The sequence below is a fragment of the Adiantum capillus-veneris genome, chromosome 15 (genome assembly GCF_014529385.1).
Source record: "Adiantum capillus-veneris isolate H3 chromosome 15, ASM1452938v2, whole genome shotgun sequence".
Lineage (NCBI taxonomy): Eukaryota > Viridiplantae > Streptophyta > Polypodiopsida > Polypodiales > Pteridaceae > Adiantum > Adiantum capillus-veneris.
Genome location: NC_140945.1, coordinates 30,894,772 through 30,910,499, shown reverse-complemented (window position 1 = coordinate 30,910,499; position 15,728 = coordinate 30,894,772). Strand labels below are relative to the sequence as shown.

At 46.1% G+C, this 15,728-nt stretch overlaps 1 protein-coding gene across 5 annotated transcripts in view; it reads right to left on the bottom strand.

Moving 5' to 3' along the window:
- The window catches only part of LOC147440462 (GPN-loop GTPase QQT1-like), a 138,788-nt gene that overhangs the window by 13,997 nt on the left and 109,063 nt on the right, over positions 1 to 15,728 (bottom strand). For all 5 annotated transcript variants that reach the window (XR_015190406.1, XR_015190407.1, XM_086530206.1 and 2 more), the window contains exons 7-8: positions 6,665 to 6,768; positions 6,435 to 6,591 (exon numbers count right to left, since the gene is read on the bottom strand). Coding sequence is in view for 3 of the 5 variants with exons in the window: in XM_086530206.1 (XP_086386332.1) it covers positions 6,435 to 6,591; positions 6,665 to 6,768 (261 nt within the window). In the remaining 2 variants the exon portion in view is untranslated. The remainder of the gene's footprint in view (positions 1 to 6,434; positions 6,592 to 6,664; positions 6,769 to 15,728) is intronic.

Sequence of the window (15,728 nt, the reverse complement as noted above, 5' to 3'; positions counted from 1 at the left end):
GTGAGTCTTACACAGAGTCCTAGACATAGCACATTAGCACCATCCTTGCACATCTGAGCCTCGACAACCCCATTGTACCTATGAGTCCTGGGCTGGAGCTGAGAGTGCTGCTACGCCAGAATCTGTACACGGTTCTTTGAGCTAGTCGAGTCCACATGTTCTGGTCCACTGTTGTGTCTCTGTTGTTATCCTTTGTTTCTGTGTTTCATTCTGTTTGAGAGAGTTTCCATTGTTTGAGTGAGATTGTCTCGCACATTGCACTGAGGGGCACCCACACTGTAGAGAGCACGACATATTATCCGCGCTACAACGCACATCCTCACATCAGCTAGAGATCGAGACAACAGATTTAGAGGAGTACTCGCTGAGTCCAGGATTTGTCAGGTGTGCCAAATAGAGCTAGAGATAGAGCTACATTACATATGTCACTGCCCACTATACTATGAGATACGAGGCCGCTTTCACTGTCTATTTAAAGAGGGTTTTGGGCCACTTTCTAGAGTCATGAGATACCAGGATCAGAGATGCCTCGGATCATACTTATTGGAGATTCGCAAACACAGAGAGGACCTCTTGAAGACGGGCACAATGAGACGGGCACAATGAGAGAGACCCAGCGACAACGGAAGATTACAGATTTCTTTTAGTCACAGACAGAGGAGTTCGAGCAGCCCCCACAGTTTAACAGCACCAAAGGCACCAGAGGCATACTGCTTGATCGGGCGACAGAGTTGGGCGGTCCCGTCGCCCACGGGTGAGAGGGCCCTCTCGATGTCGACGCAGATTGCGACAGAGGATCCATACCATATTGGCATGACAAAGGAGCCGTCCCGGATATTGGTGTATATGTATATGATGCCTCGACTGTCAAAGAGCTCCATTGTATCGGCTCACCCTTTGTATTCCCTTTGTATCAGTTTTCATCCCACCCCTACCCACTATTTTCTTTTCAGTTCTTTGTACTTTTTGTACCCAGACCTAGTATTGGATTCACCACATGTAACCTTTTGGTCTCATAGGTCATTTTGGCCTTTTGAAGACATTAATATTACATTTCATTTCATCTCTCTCTCTCTCTCTCTCTCTCTCTCTCTCTCTGAAAAAAGTCAGGGCTGTATATTACTGAGTACAATATAATCCCTAGCGGATGCCAAAATAGCCTATCATGTGGGGTGTACAAGCTGAATGTAAGGAGGAGAGCCACTATAGTGACAACTCGACTAGAACAATCTCATGGTGGTCGGTGTGATGAGTGGAGGAGAAACCACCGAGGAGGGGCATAATGCCACGTAATCTGGCCACTTGTAAGTGTGAAGAAGAGTGGGGATCGAGCCCAACGCCGAAGGAAGGAAGGCAAATCGGCGTGCCTCGGCTGCTAGAGATGTACCTGAGGATGAATCCCACTGCCAAATCAGGGTATGAATGATGTCCAGCCAAATGGCAGTGAGGGTATCTTGAAGGAGCTGTGGAGCTGCACTTAGAATGTGGAGACAACGAGCTCTCCAAACATTCCATAGTGTAATACTAGTGATGACTGAAAAAACTTCATCACGTGTCTGAGAATCCCCCTGCCAAGCAATTTGTGGTAGCATAGCCAAAGTACCTCGCCGATAACTAGTCGATGTGAGCATAAAGGCTGGATCTGTGTCTGAGCCCTCCTAGAAAAGATGGGGGCCAGGCATCGGCATCAACCATGAGACAGATCCCCAAGTAAGAAATCCATGCTGAACACCTGCTCTGCTAAGTAGAAAGCAAACTGCAAGCCACAGTACATGGGAAGCTGAGCATGACCAAAGACAGTGTGCAGGTGACTCAAGTAGTTGCAAAGGACAGCGAGTACATAACGGATCATGACCCATAGTAGCTAGCCAAGTCACGCATGTGCAATCATCCACATGAAAAAAGAAATACGACGAGCAGCATGTAAATCCCAGATGGTGGACCAAAACTGCTGCAGATAGGCATGGGAGAGGCCTGAATGTAACCAGAAACGCATACGAGTGGGCTGCTCTGGCTACTGTCCAATCTTGACAGTGTACTCAAAGAAGGATACTCTCTCTCTCTCTCTCTCTCTCTCTCTACGTTGTTGAAAATAGGTTACCTAGACTCCAACCTAGAAAGGAAGATGGATTTATGGACGTGAGGATTGCCACCCGGGCTCCAACTCTCGAACGGTCCTCTTTGAATTACCCTGGCTCAAAGGCATCCAGATCACCCAAAGAGGAGCACTACTCCCAAATAGTTGCGTATAATTCGGGGTGGGCCGGCAAACTGCCCAAGCACCAAAACCATGGGATAGAAATCCCGGCAAAAAGATTGCTGACGGCTCACTTGTGAGCCGCGGGTTCAAAAATTTACCGAAAACTGCCAAAACGTTACCTCGGGCCGTTTTGGACTGCGGGATCCAGTTACGGCTCATGCGGGGCTCTCAACTCGAAAACGTTCCTCCCGGAGCCATCGGGGCTTGTGGGGTTGACGGGTCCGGAAAATGTCAAAAAATGGCCCGTGGGGAGGCAGGGACACGCGAGGGACTCCGTGGGGCGACGTGGTGAAAATTCCTCGACAGGCCGTCGGGGACATCACCCCCCCCCCCTCCCCCCAACAAGGAACTTTGACGTCCTCGTCAAAACTGAAGCATAAGACCACAAAGTGCATACTTCGCACAATTATTGATATCTGGCTGGCATAACTACTACATTCTGATGGATAAGACCACAAAATATATACATCACATCATCAAACTCAAACTCTTGGCATGTGCTTTTCAACAACCTGACATGGAATACATTGTGAATTTTGACATTGGATGAAGTTCAAGCTTGTATGACACATTGCTTAGTCTTGCAGTACACGCGGTAAGGTCTTTAGTATCAGTGCTTGAACTTATGAGTCAGGTTCTCACGTAGATTGATGTCTACGCATTGACCAACACCAAGTCCCTCTGTTCGACGCACTCTGGGTGTGTGTTGTCATTCTCTTTGGCTACATACTTTTCCTTGTATTTGACCAGATTTTTTATTGCTACATCCAAGCGTTTCTGCCAGTTCATCAAGAATTGTTCTGCATCTTGATCATCGGCTTGCACCGTGCCCGAAGCAAGGGCCAGCTGTGTGATCACTTCTTTACGTGTCGCAAGCTCAAAGGGGGTGTACCCCGTCCCCTTGTGTACACTACTATTATACTGGAATTCCAAGACTTCTAGAAAGTCTACCCAATCTTTCTGGTCAGCCTGCACATAGCATCTAATATAGTCTTCGAGGCCTTGGTTGAGGCGCTCAGTCTGCCCATCGATAGGCAGAGGAAAACTTGAGTTGTGTGCCAGGAAGTTTGAATAATTCCCTCCACATATCACTTAGGAATCGACCATCACGATCTGACACTTTTGCCAATGACAGACCATGATTCTTGAAGACGTGCTTGAAGAAAAGCTGCATGGTCAGTTGAGCAGTGACTTTGCAGGGATAAAATGGCCTGCTTTGAAAAATATTCCAAAACCACAAATACCGTTGTGAATTCATGGCTTTCTGGCAGATCCACTTTTAAGTCCATGCTGACCACATCCCATCACCGAGAAAGTGTAGGCATTGACATCAAGAGCCCTGTAGGTTCACTCACTGTGCTTTGACTAGCTAACAGGTGGGGCAAGTTCTTACATATTCCACCACATCCTCTTGCATCTTTGGCAAGAAGAAGTGGCAACTTAGCTTATCGAAGGACCTCTTCTGATATTTGCAGTCATGTGTCTCCCAAAGCAATTTGGCCTTGAGAGTGGGGTCATTCTCGGCCATGGGATGTGGTCACCGTGGACTTTATAGTGGATCTCCTAGAAAGCCATGGATTCACCACGATATTTGTGGTTGTGGATTACTTTTCAAATGAGGCTCATTTTATCCCTGCAAAGCCGCCGCTAACAGCTTATTAGACTGTGCAGCTCTTCTTCAAGCACGTCTTCCAGAATCATGGTCTTCTATTGGCAATAGTGTCAGATCGTGATGGTCGACTCCTAAGTGATACGTGGAGAGATGTCACGTGCGCACTTCACTTGCACTACATGGACATGTTCTCCTACAGTCTAACATGAGTCAATAGCTTACGACTGAGCTTGGAACCTTTGTGAGCCTCTAGCGGGACGTGCATGTTGAGGCTAGTCATAGTTGCATACCCTCTCTTGCACAGTACAACATTTCAGTACGCAGGCATTTTACCGTGTGAACCACCCCTTAGGACCTTATTATTTGACGAGTCAATTTCAGTCAATTAATTACCTGGTCGTGGGCTGGCCCTTTTGACTGCTCGACCCAGCAAATTGCCCTTATATGCAGCCAGAGGCAGCGCTTGAGACCAAGAAGGAGGAGGAAGAAGTCAGCGTTTCCTCAGATTTCCTCAGCGTTTTCCAAGCAGCATGACCAGCGTTTCAGCCCTGTTTGGCCAGCGTTTTCAGCCAGGTTGATCAGCGTTTGCAGTAAGAACAGCCAGCGATCTCAGCCCTTTGATTGTTGCAGATTTCAGCCCTTAAGCCTCACGAGAACCCGCAACATTGGTTGCAGATCCTCGTTGTCACGACCCTCGCACAAACCAGCAGCATTTTACAGATTCAGCACAAACCAGCCAGTGTTTTTGCTTTTCAGCCTCAGCATGACCCCATCGTCGACTCCACCGTCTTCAACATAGGACCAGCATGACCTCTTCGTCAACTTCACCGTCTTTGACATAGAACCCGCACGACCCTGTCGTCGACCTCACCGTCTTCGACATAGAACCCACATGACCTTGTCGTCGACCTCCCCGTCTTCGACATAGAACCCACACTACCAACAGTACCCCGCATGACCTCATCGTCGACTTCACCATCGTCGACATAGACCTCGTCATTGGCTCCATCGTCGTCGACATAGACCCCATCAGTACCCCGTCGTCGACATAGTCCCCATCAGTACCTTGTCGTCGACATCATCGTCATCGACATAGAACCTCAGTACCTCAGTACCCGCAATACCCTTCAGTATCTCAGTACCATCCATTAGCATCAGCATTTCAACATCCAATCATTGTATGAGTATTTGTGCAAGAATAAAGAAAGTACTTGCTCTGGCAACACAGCAAGTACTTGCTGTGTTGCCAAAGCAAGGGGGCCCTTGAGGGTTGCAACCAACATCCAGTCATTGTATGAGCATTTGTGCAAGAATAAAGAAAGTACTTGCTCTGGCAACAGAGCAAGGGGGCCCTTGAGGGTTGGGACCTGACATCCCTGTGTAGTCTCTTTTATCTCTCTTGTCAGTATGCGGCCAAATAGAATGAAAACATATGCCCAAAGTTTGGTGTTGGTCAGTGCGTAGAACGTCAATTTGCCCAAGAACTTGACTCCCAAGTTCAACCACTGATACTATGGGCCTTACCGCATACTGCAAGACTCAAACAATGTCTCATACAAGCTTGAACTTCCATCCAATGTCAAAATTCACAATGTATTCCATGTCAGCTTGCTGAAAAGGTTTCATGTAGAAAAAAGATTTGGCTGCCATGTGCCCTTGCTTGAAAAAGGAGTCAACCCCTTTGGGCCTGAGATCATTCTGAAGCATTGATTTGTGCGCAAGGTGCCAAAGTTCTATGTAAAGTGGCGTGGTTGCCCTGTGTCAGACTACACTTGGGTCCAGAAGGATAAAGTGATTGCAATAGATAAGCAGTTGTTGCTCAGGTACTACAATATGCCCGAACTCAACACATGCCAGGAGTTTGAGTTTGATGATGCGATATATATACTTTGTGGTCTTATACGTCAAACTGTTCAAAAATTTACCGAAAGCTGCCAAAACAGCACCTCGGACGCTCCCCAAGCCGTTTTGGACCGCGGAGACCCAGCCCCCCGGTTACAGCTCATGTGGGGCTCTCAACTTGAAAACATCTCTTCGGGGGGCTCCCAGAGCTGTCGGGGCTGACGGGTCAGAAAAACGTCGAAAAATGGCCCACGGGGAGGAGAGATCGCGCAAGGGATTGAAAGGAGATTTCTTCTTTGTTCTGCTTGGGTTTGGTAGTGCTTTGTCAGTTGTAACTTGTAACTGGAGTGAGGAGGTAAAATAATTGTACGAGAATAAAGGTAACTTTCATATATGGGAGACTAGTCGCTAGGGATTCATTACCTATTGGACCGCACAAAAGGAGACACACATGGATATTCGGCCCTCAATTTGGAATTGTGAGACACATCTCAGAAGAATAGAGGAGATGCTGGAGGATAGAGAATCATTATGTTGTGCTTAGAAAGAGCTTTCATAAGGGCAAGGCTACTAGTGGGAGTCAGTATAGAGAAGGATGACACGTGGCCACGGCATCCATTGGGTTGTCTCAAAGTTTATGGCATTGACTACAACCCACTCCAATGCACTTAGAGCAAAAAAGGAGAATTTTTACATAAATAAAGTACTTCAGTGGCCTACCTAACTTGCCATAGCTTGCCAGACAATCAATTTTTGAGAGAACATTTATATGGGGAAGCTCCAAATGCAGCATAGTTGATAGTGAGAGCAACAAAGCACTTAGGTACTTTCCCGGGTCACAACAAAGGTGAGCATCCACTAAGTGCACTGCAGCTAGCTGGGAAAAAACCACCATAAGTGTCTACAAGATAGTATAAGGTACAACAAATGAACACCATAATCACACCCACCCTGTAGTTCCATTTAGTAGTCATCTCTGTTATGATGTTTTTGGCATTGGAATGCAGAGTGAAAAGCTCTACTTGCCCGGGAAAGTCAAACAGTATGTAGTGATCTGCATCAACAAAAGCATCATACATCAGTTACAAAGCATGTACCATCATGTTTTCCCCATGATTCTTGGTCCTAAATCAAGCACTCCACAAATCTATGTCCACAAAAGACCACTACTAACCAGTCAAACCAGAGATCATAAAGCAAATCTTTAATACACCATTGGAATATTTGATGCACAGTTTACTGGACTTGAATAGAATCAAGCTTTAGTGACCTCTGTGCATGTGCGCGCACGCGCGCGCGTGTTTTTTTTTAACAAAAAAAAGGTGTGTGTGTGTGTGTGTGTTTAGGCGAGAAAAGTGGCTGTGTTCTGTGTACATAAGAAACCTTTGGAGATGCTCAATGGCCTATCACCCAAAGGAAGTACCAACATGAGGTAACAATGTGTAGACTATGCAAACATCAAGGTGGTTTGTACGATAAATGTAAAATGAACCACTGTGGGGTGCATAATGCCACATGATGTGGGTATGATCTCGACGAAAAAGAACTGATGACCATGCCCGTGTGCAAACATCAAGGTGGTTTGTACAATAAATGTAAAATGAATCACTGTGGGGGTGCATAATGCCACATGATGTGGGCATGATCTCGACGGAAAAGAACTGATGACCACGCCCATGTGTGAAGAAAGACGCATCGAAGTTGCTCTGCTGCCCTAGAGGAGCCAGCTCAAGAATCCCACCGAGTCCAAAGAGTATGCATGGCTGTCAAGGTGGTGGATGTAGGGCAGGATCGTGAGCCCAGAATGTGGGCACATCGAGCCTTCCACATGGTCCAAAGAGGGATGCTGCATATCCTAGTGAAAACTCTGTCTTGCTAGCAGAAATCCAACTGGTGACTTGCATCTGGGATCATCTACAGAGTGCCTCGTCTATATTGTAAGGAGTAAGCATGAAGACTGGATCTGTCAGCAAGCCTTGAAAAAGGTGTGAGACCCCGGGAATTATAAAAACCATGCAACTGCACCCACATCACGACCACATCATGGATGTCCACTCTAATAAAAAAACAACAAACTGCCATCCACACTGGCTGCGCATATGGACAAACCCAGGAACAATGCATGTAAGACTCGGGCTCTGAAGTACATCTCTGACAAGTCGGGTCATGGCTAGTGACTACCGACCAAGTGTCAATAAGCAATCCTGCATGTGCTATCATCCACATGAAAAAACATATCTTGCGGTTGATGCAGAGGGTCTAGATGAATGACCAAAACTGTCACTAGAAAGCAGTGAGGATGCGTTGATCCTGCCATACCTTTGACTGGCACGAGCGGTGAGGTGGGTGCCAAGTCCGCATAAGAAGCCTCCTCCCAAGGGAGACAATGTACTCAAAAAAGGATAGAGGGGCCCCATCATCGCTCAATGAAGGACACTGCCACTCACCAGGATCCTAGTCCAACCGAACCTTGCCAAATCCATAGTCTCCAAAGTGGTGCCTCCGTAGTAGTGAAAACAGGTTCGACACATGATCTACTCTATAAAGAGCCTACCACCCTAATAGGTTGCCAATGGGCAGTTAACTGCTTATCAGGAGAAACCACACCCTGAAACTGCAGTTTGATGTGATGTCCATGATGGCCGATTTCAACAATGCTAAAGACTAGAGTCAAATGCTGTCACGATGACGTGGCAATTGCTAACTTGAGTTGTTGGTTTCTTTCCGATGATTTTTGTTTAATTTTTGGGACCCTCTTTTTGAAGTTGCAAATGACTGGACATTGCGTGGCCAGTGTGAAACGGCCGACGGCCGAGAGTTTCACCCGCAATCAGGAAGGGTAGGTCACCACGAGTTGGTCGGGCTATTCGGCACTGGAATCCGAGTAGTAAAAGGGTATCTAGGCTCAGTTCAAAGTCATTTAGGCCCCTCGCAACACTTATAAGTTGGTGGGTACTAGGGAATTAACTCAAAAGAGGCAAATTGGACACATAGCGGCTCCAAGCTAACTGCCAAATCTGCATGAAGAGGGGGACGCCCAATTTGAGAGTAGAGGCTGATTTTTGTTCATGGAGGATTGCTACAGTGTGTGTGAGTAGTGGGTGCAGGTGATCATGGAAAGCTTGCCTTCTCCCTTGCTCTATGTAGCACGACCATTTGCTCTCGCGCATCTCTCTCTCTCTCCTTTGCACATATGGTAATGTCCCACTAGTTGGGCTTCTCAAATAACCATGTACAGTTCTGGGGTTCTATGCGCGTTTGCCAAGGCAAGAGCATTTTGTACAGGAACCGGACTAGCTAATTGCTAATCCCCTTCAGGTACGCACAATTCCATCACGAAGGATTGCGAACACGGAGAGTTGAAAACTCGTCCGATTTGAAAGGGAACTGTCCCATTGCGTGCGGGAGCACCTGAGACACGCGTAGGCGTGCTCGCTCCGCTCGAAACGGTCCAAAACAAAGAATTACAGCCTGCTGTGTTTTTTTGCAGGTTTAGGGTTTTGCACCTAAACTGCAGGGAATCGCTAGGGGAGCCTTGGAAAGGCCTTGGGATGCGTGTACAGGGCAGTAGGCACCTAAAAGTGGCAAAACAGAAAATTACAGCACACTGAAATTGACCTACAGCTCACTGGAAAGCTTCCATACCGCAAGGGAAAGTGTCCTTGACGTGTACTTTTGACCTACAGGGATATTTGCGCCGTTATGTTGGCGAAATTGGGTCAAAAACCTGCAATTACAGCCATAGACAGGTTTGGACAGCTTGATGAGGGCTAGGTGCAAGGGTTCAGATCGTTTATTTGCCAGGGGAGCCTCCGGAAAGCATTGGGTGCTTGTACAAGACAATTTAGAGAGATTTCCCGCGAGGAATCTCGTCTAGTTCAAGGGGCAAGTGACCCTACAAGTGCGAGAGCTCGAGGGCTACCCAGAAAAGTGATCGGCACGCGGATCGGAGCGCAAAACAGAGAATTCAGCGAGCTGCAATTTCTCGTCAGGTTTTGCAAAGAGCTCTAAAGTGCGTGGAAAGTCCATGTTTGCTTGGGATTTTGTTTATAGAGACTTCTATTGTGGTTATGTTGCCGAAATCGGGTTTAGCCTGATAAAAGTGGGACATCTTGTGGAAGTTTACAGGTTTTTCTCAAGTATAATAAGAATAAAGAAATACCAAAAGGGGCGCCAGTCTTTGGGGCCAACAGGGTGTCGTTGTCTGCTTGGTAGCGCTCTGGTTGCTAGGCCGTGGTTTGTCTTGAAGTCTTGAATTCCAATCACATGCTTTTTCGTGAAGTTCCTTTGTGTCGTAAATTTAAAGTAAAGAATTTCGGGTGAAAGCCAACGCCTACCGCCCCTCACGGGCCGGTTTCAAGGTTCCATTGCCGGGATATCAATCACTTTTTCCTCAAGAAGTGAGTCTCGGTTGTTTTGGGTAAAGACACAGAGTACAGGAACTTGGAATTACACTATGACTGACAGGATGAATGACACCAAGGAAGAGGGTTTCTCTTCACAGGACAGACAGGAAATTCCGCATGTTCGCCCTGCCAAAAAGTGGTCAAATTAAAATTGATTTTCTGCTGCGTTTTTAGGGTTTGCAAGTATGAACCAAGATGAGATAGGGAGAGGTCTCACGGTGGTAGATTGGCCACTAGATCTCCTGCGGGAGTGATGTGGGTCTGCCAGGTGACACGCTGCTCGCCGATTCTCTGACGTGATTGCTTGGATTCTATGACGCATTGGTAAATCATCTTGAAATTTGAGCTTACTCGGTCGAGGGTGGTACGTTGTAGTATTGTGGAATTATGCTCGTTTGCAGAGGCAAGAGCCTCTTGCACAAGTAAAAGTTAAGGGACAGGTTGCAAAGATGCTACTTGGTGAAGTTCAAAAACTATCCACCTATGGATGTAAAGTGGATGGAAGAGCATGACCTGCCAGAGTCACCAAATGTATTGCAGCTTTACCTTGAGGCCTTTGGGTTACATCCTACGTATGCCCCAACCCAATGTCTGCAAAGGAGGCGTAATGATAGAGCTAGCACATCAAATGTACTCATGGATTCAGTGCAATAGCAATGTACAATTTGACAAAAGTATGAAGGTCTCATTAAGTCATTTGTACACATGTTTTGATAGCCTTTCTTGCGGATACCTGCTATGATGAAAGGGTGCTTACCACACAAGATTATCTATGGCATGTATATAAGGCACGCAATCGAGGACGTTTGCGATTTAAGAGGGTGGTATGTCACGAGGACGTGGCAATTGCTAACTTGAGTTGTTGGTTTCTTTCCGATGATTTTTGTTTGATTTTGGGACCCTCTTTTTAAAGTTGCAAATGACCGGACATTGCGTGGCCAGTGTGAAACGGCAGAGTCACTTGCAGTTGGGAAGGGTAGGTCACCCCGAGTTGGTGGGGCTATTCAGCACTGGAATCCGAGCTATAAAAGAGTGTCTAGGCTCAGTTCAAAGTCATTCAGGCACCTCTTGACACTTATAAGTTGGTGGGTACTAGGGAATTAACTCAAAAGAGGCAAACTGGACACATGGCGGCTCCAGGCTGATCTGCCATATCTGCATGAAGAGGGGGCGTCCAATTTGAGAGTAGAGGCTGATTTTTGTTCATGGAGGGTTGCTACAGTGTGTGTGAGTAGTGGGTGCAGGTGATCACAGCTTTAATGGAAAGCTCGCCTTCTCCCTTGCACTATGTAGCGCGACGATTTGCTCTCGCGCATCTCTCTCTCCCCTTTGCACATATGGTAATGCCCCACTAGTTGGGCTTCTCAGATGACCATGTACACTTCTGGGGGTTCTATGCGCGTTTGCCAAGGCAAGAGCCTTTTGTACAGGAACCGGATTAGCTAATCGCTAATCCCCTTCAAGTGCACAATTCCATCGCGAAGGAATGCGAACACGGAGAGTTTTCTCACGTGAAAACTCGTCCAATTTGAAAGGTAACTGTCCCATTGCGTGCGGGAGCACCTGAGATATGCGTAGGCGTGCTCGCTCCGCTCGAAATGGTCCAAAACAGAGAATTACAGCCTGCTGTCGTGAAGTCCCTTTGTGTCGTAAAGTTAAAGTAAAAAATTTCGGGTGAAAGCCAACGCCTACCGCCCCTTACGGGCCGGTTTCAAATGCTGAGCAACAATCGGGCCTCCTGGGTGAGGATCCAAGTACACCCACCATCCTTGATGAGAAGGTAAAAGAATCTGTCCCCTAGGAAGGCATCATAGTCAGGTGTAATACTCTCATCAATCTCTCTCATACGGGCAGCAACCCCTTTACAAATCCAGTAGGTAGCTCCAATAACCTGTGTACCCCAACCAAGGAAGCATTCGATCAACCATGTAAACAGCCTGTTGGCCTGTCATCCCATCTAACCCAGTCAATGTGAGTCTTCTCGCCTAGCTGACAGTCTATTGAATCTATCACATATGCATTCCGTACAAGTAGCTGCCTCGCTACCTCCGCAACACAAGAAGGTGGGTGTCAAATAAAAGCAAGACATAATTCCTTCCAAATCCATAGCAAGCAACGCATAAATGGTGACAAATGGGACGTGTCCAAGGGTATATTTGTGAAGATGACACCGGCAATATCTAGAGATTCAAAACAAGGAGAGGTATGTGACAAAGCAAGGTGCAAAAACTTTTTCCAAGGCTTTGCTCCTATAAACAGTCCATGTACTATGAGCTTCGCAAGCAAAGCCTTGCTCTACATCTCTGGATCAATAATCTCCAATCCTCCCTCCTCTCTAGGCAAAAATGATGGACTCATGATCGCATACAGGCATCTAGGCCACCCCACATAATGTTGCGTACAAGGCGCCTTAAACGCACCATGATGCCAGAGTGAAGATTCACGTAGGATGTGGTGAACCAAGCCATTTCAAGAACTTGATTCACCACAAGGGCTCTGCAGCCAAAGATAAATGCAAGGATGACCAATGGCAAAGTTTATTCCTGATAGACTGTAGTACTAGCGCAAGCTGCTCCTTAACTGGCACATCTGACAAGGAAACCCAAATATCTGCAAGTCTGCCCTCTAGGTAGCCAAGCGAAATTATCCTACGCACCCCACTGACAATCCTCATCCACACCTACAAGAAAACCAAAAGACTTGTGCCAATTGATGAGAGCACCACTAGCCAAGAAAAAGGTAAAAAGAGCATCTCGTAGACTGTCCAAGGTGAGTGTGTCATATACTACAAAGAGCATAGTGTCATCTGCATACTCCTAATACAACAAATCTGGCGCGTCAGCCAAAGGCATAGTGTCATCTGCATAGTGTCATCTGCATACTCCTAATACAACAAATCTGGCGCGTCAGCCAAAGGCATAGTGAGACCTCTTAACTGTGAGGTCCCGTGGCACAAAAAGAGAGAGATAGCCTCTGCAAAAAGTAGGCTGCCAGGGGAGATCCTCTCGGGTTGAAAGAGACAAAAAAAAACACTGTCCAATGTGGCCCCTACTCCTGATAGTGGGTCCTATGAATGTCTCAGATAGGGTTTGAGTTAGTGGTCACGTGGGTACAAGGCCCTAGGACACGTCCCTGCCACGTGTCAGGCATGCATGCACAGGGCTCTATAAGAGAGCATGGTTGGGAGGTCAGTGGCATGCCAGACCACCTATAGTCTTATACTGGTATCAGAGTGGTTAAAAGTCCTTGGGCAAAAGAAGAGGGTCGTGGAGCTTTTCCATGCAATTGCATGCTCCATGCAAATTGTGGAGGAGAAGTCGAAGCGCGGCGTGTGTAGGCTCTCTAACACACCTATGATTTTCGACCTGCTCCGATTTCGTCGTGGCTAGGCTTGGCGGGTGCATGTTGCTTTGAGGACCATTTCTCATTTCTATGGCGTTCTCATCCGAGCAGGGACTGCTCTCTCTCCCCCCCCCCCCCCCCCCCCCCCCCCTCCCCCCCCTTCTTCGCGGTGCTAACGTGCGCCATAGCCAGGTTGGGATGGCCTTGAGTTCACACTCAAGGGCCAGCAAACCTTTTATTTGTTAGGCCTTTGAGGGAAGACTAAGGGGATTTCCACACCCCCCTTGTCCAAAACAAGAGAAGGTTATCCCCGATAGGCTTCAAAGCTACAGATTGCAACCAAGGCAAGGCCTGGTGCTTGGAGTTTTTTTGGAGACGAATATACACAACAACATCTAGCTAATCTTAGCCAGTAAGTTACAGTTCGACATCCATAGCAAATTCTCCAATCTGTTAATTGTGACAAGTGAAGTTGCACGCACAATCTCGGCAAGAAATTCGATTTCAAAATAGAATTTGGGTTTTGGGCAAGCTCTCAAGGCTTTCAACCTCATACTTTAAACATCTCGCAAAGCAAGTTCGGACTATTGAAGTTTGCATGGCTTCACTTTTGCAATCGGCATAAAGAAGTTCTTTAGCATCGATTTGCCCTCAATGATCCTTGGAATTGATCTTGACCTGGTCGTCGACATAGGAATCTGATTTGGCAAGGCCAATCGAATTTCATAACTCGTTTTACCCCTACCGACAAGGCTTCGCAAGGTGGATTTAGATTTTTGCCCTCTTGAAATGGGCCTCCTTGACTTGGATCTCCCCGAAGATCATCTTTTTTATTTTGAGATCAATACATGTGTGTTGGATATTCTGGAGGATGTCAGCGATCTGTCTGAGGAAAAAGAATATCTTACTTTGCGCGAATTTTAGGCTTTTGAAGCCCGTTTTTGTAAGTTGGCACTACGTGTCTATTTACTATCAAAACAAGTGGATGCACTTATCGAACTGTTAACCTCTTTAATCACAAAGGAAGAACTAGACACTATCCTCCCAGTTACCTAAGGGATAGCATTATCAGACATTCAGCCAAGTCCAAATGCGAATCAACAGTAGGTCATCCCTACGTCGACTGACTGTCTCAGCCAACGTGGCAAAGAAGAGACTATCGTCCATAGATTTTAAAAAGGCAATTTGTTTGGGACGGCATCGAAAGAGAGACTCTTCTCATGAAACTTCAGAAGATGCATTTAATAAGTTGCAATTTGTGCTCTGCAAATAACCATTCAGGTACGTAAGTTTTTTGCATAAGATACCTATTTACTGGTATATAAGGGTTTTGCAGAAGATGCTTTCCTCTTATCATGTTTTCTTCTTTAAGAATTTGTTTAGCATATACACATGGTGATTCTCTTAGCAATACATTCCATTGGTTGACACTTTACTTTTATACATACTACAATAAATAAGAGCCAGGAGACGGATGTTGGATGGCAAGGCTGCTTGAAAAACATACTCTTTTACTTGGTTGGATGACAGCATGTGCACTTAGTCACTTGTTGCAGTTTGACTATGAGCCGAGCATTTTAGCATTGATACTTGACCGTAGTATACGTAGGTATTTTTAAGGTCTTATGCTTCTTAAAACGAGTAAGGCAATGAGCCTAAATCTACCAACTTCTCAATTGCATATCTATAAGATGTCTCCTCCTCTATTTGACTACATGGTAGTAGTGCAACTACGAGCTACATTGTCCATGAATAAAGCTCTGTAAATATACGCTACACATGCATAAACAATACAATAAGGAAATGTATATGCATGGTAGGACTTAATATGTTTGCTCATGGAGCTATTTATTCCATTAACGATTATGATCAAGCAACAAGAATGTCATAAAGCAATGGTGGAACTAGGGTGTATACATAGTCAATGGGTTGACACCATGATCTTAAAGGAACTCATGGTGAATACAGTTCTTGCTTATGTAGATCCAGTTGTGAACACAAGGTCATATGTACGTTCTACAGGCATTGTTATGCTTGTCGATAAAGTATAGCTAAGAAGACCATGGTTCTCAGCTAAATGTCTGTTTATATTCACTAATCTCTACTTTTAGTGTTTAGTTAAAAGGAAATACTGGACCATTAGAGACTTGGATTTTGGTAATGTACCTCTACCTCCTTGGCTTGCAAATTTCCCTTGACTTTCGGGTAAGTATACGGTACTTTTCCTCCTCATATGAAGCATATAATTTGGTTTTGTTTCCTTTCT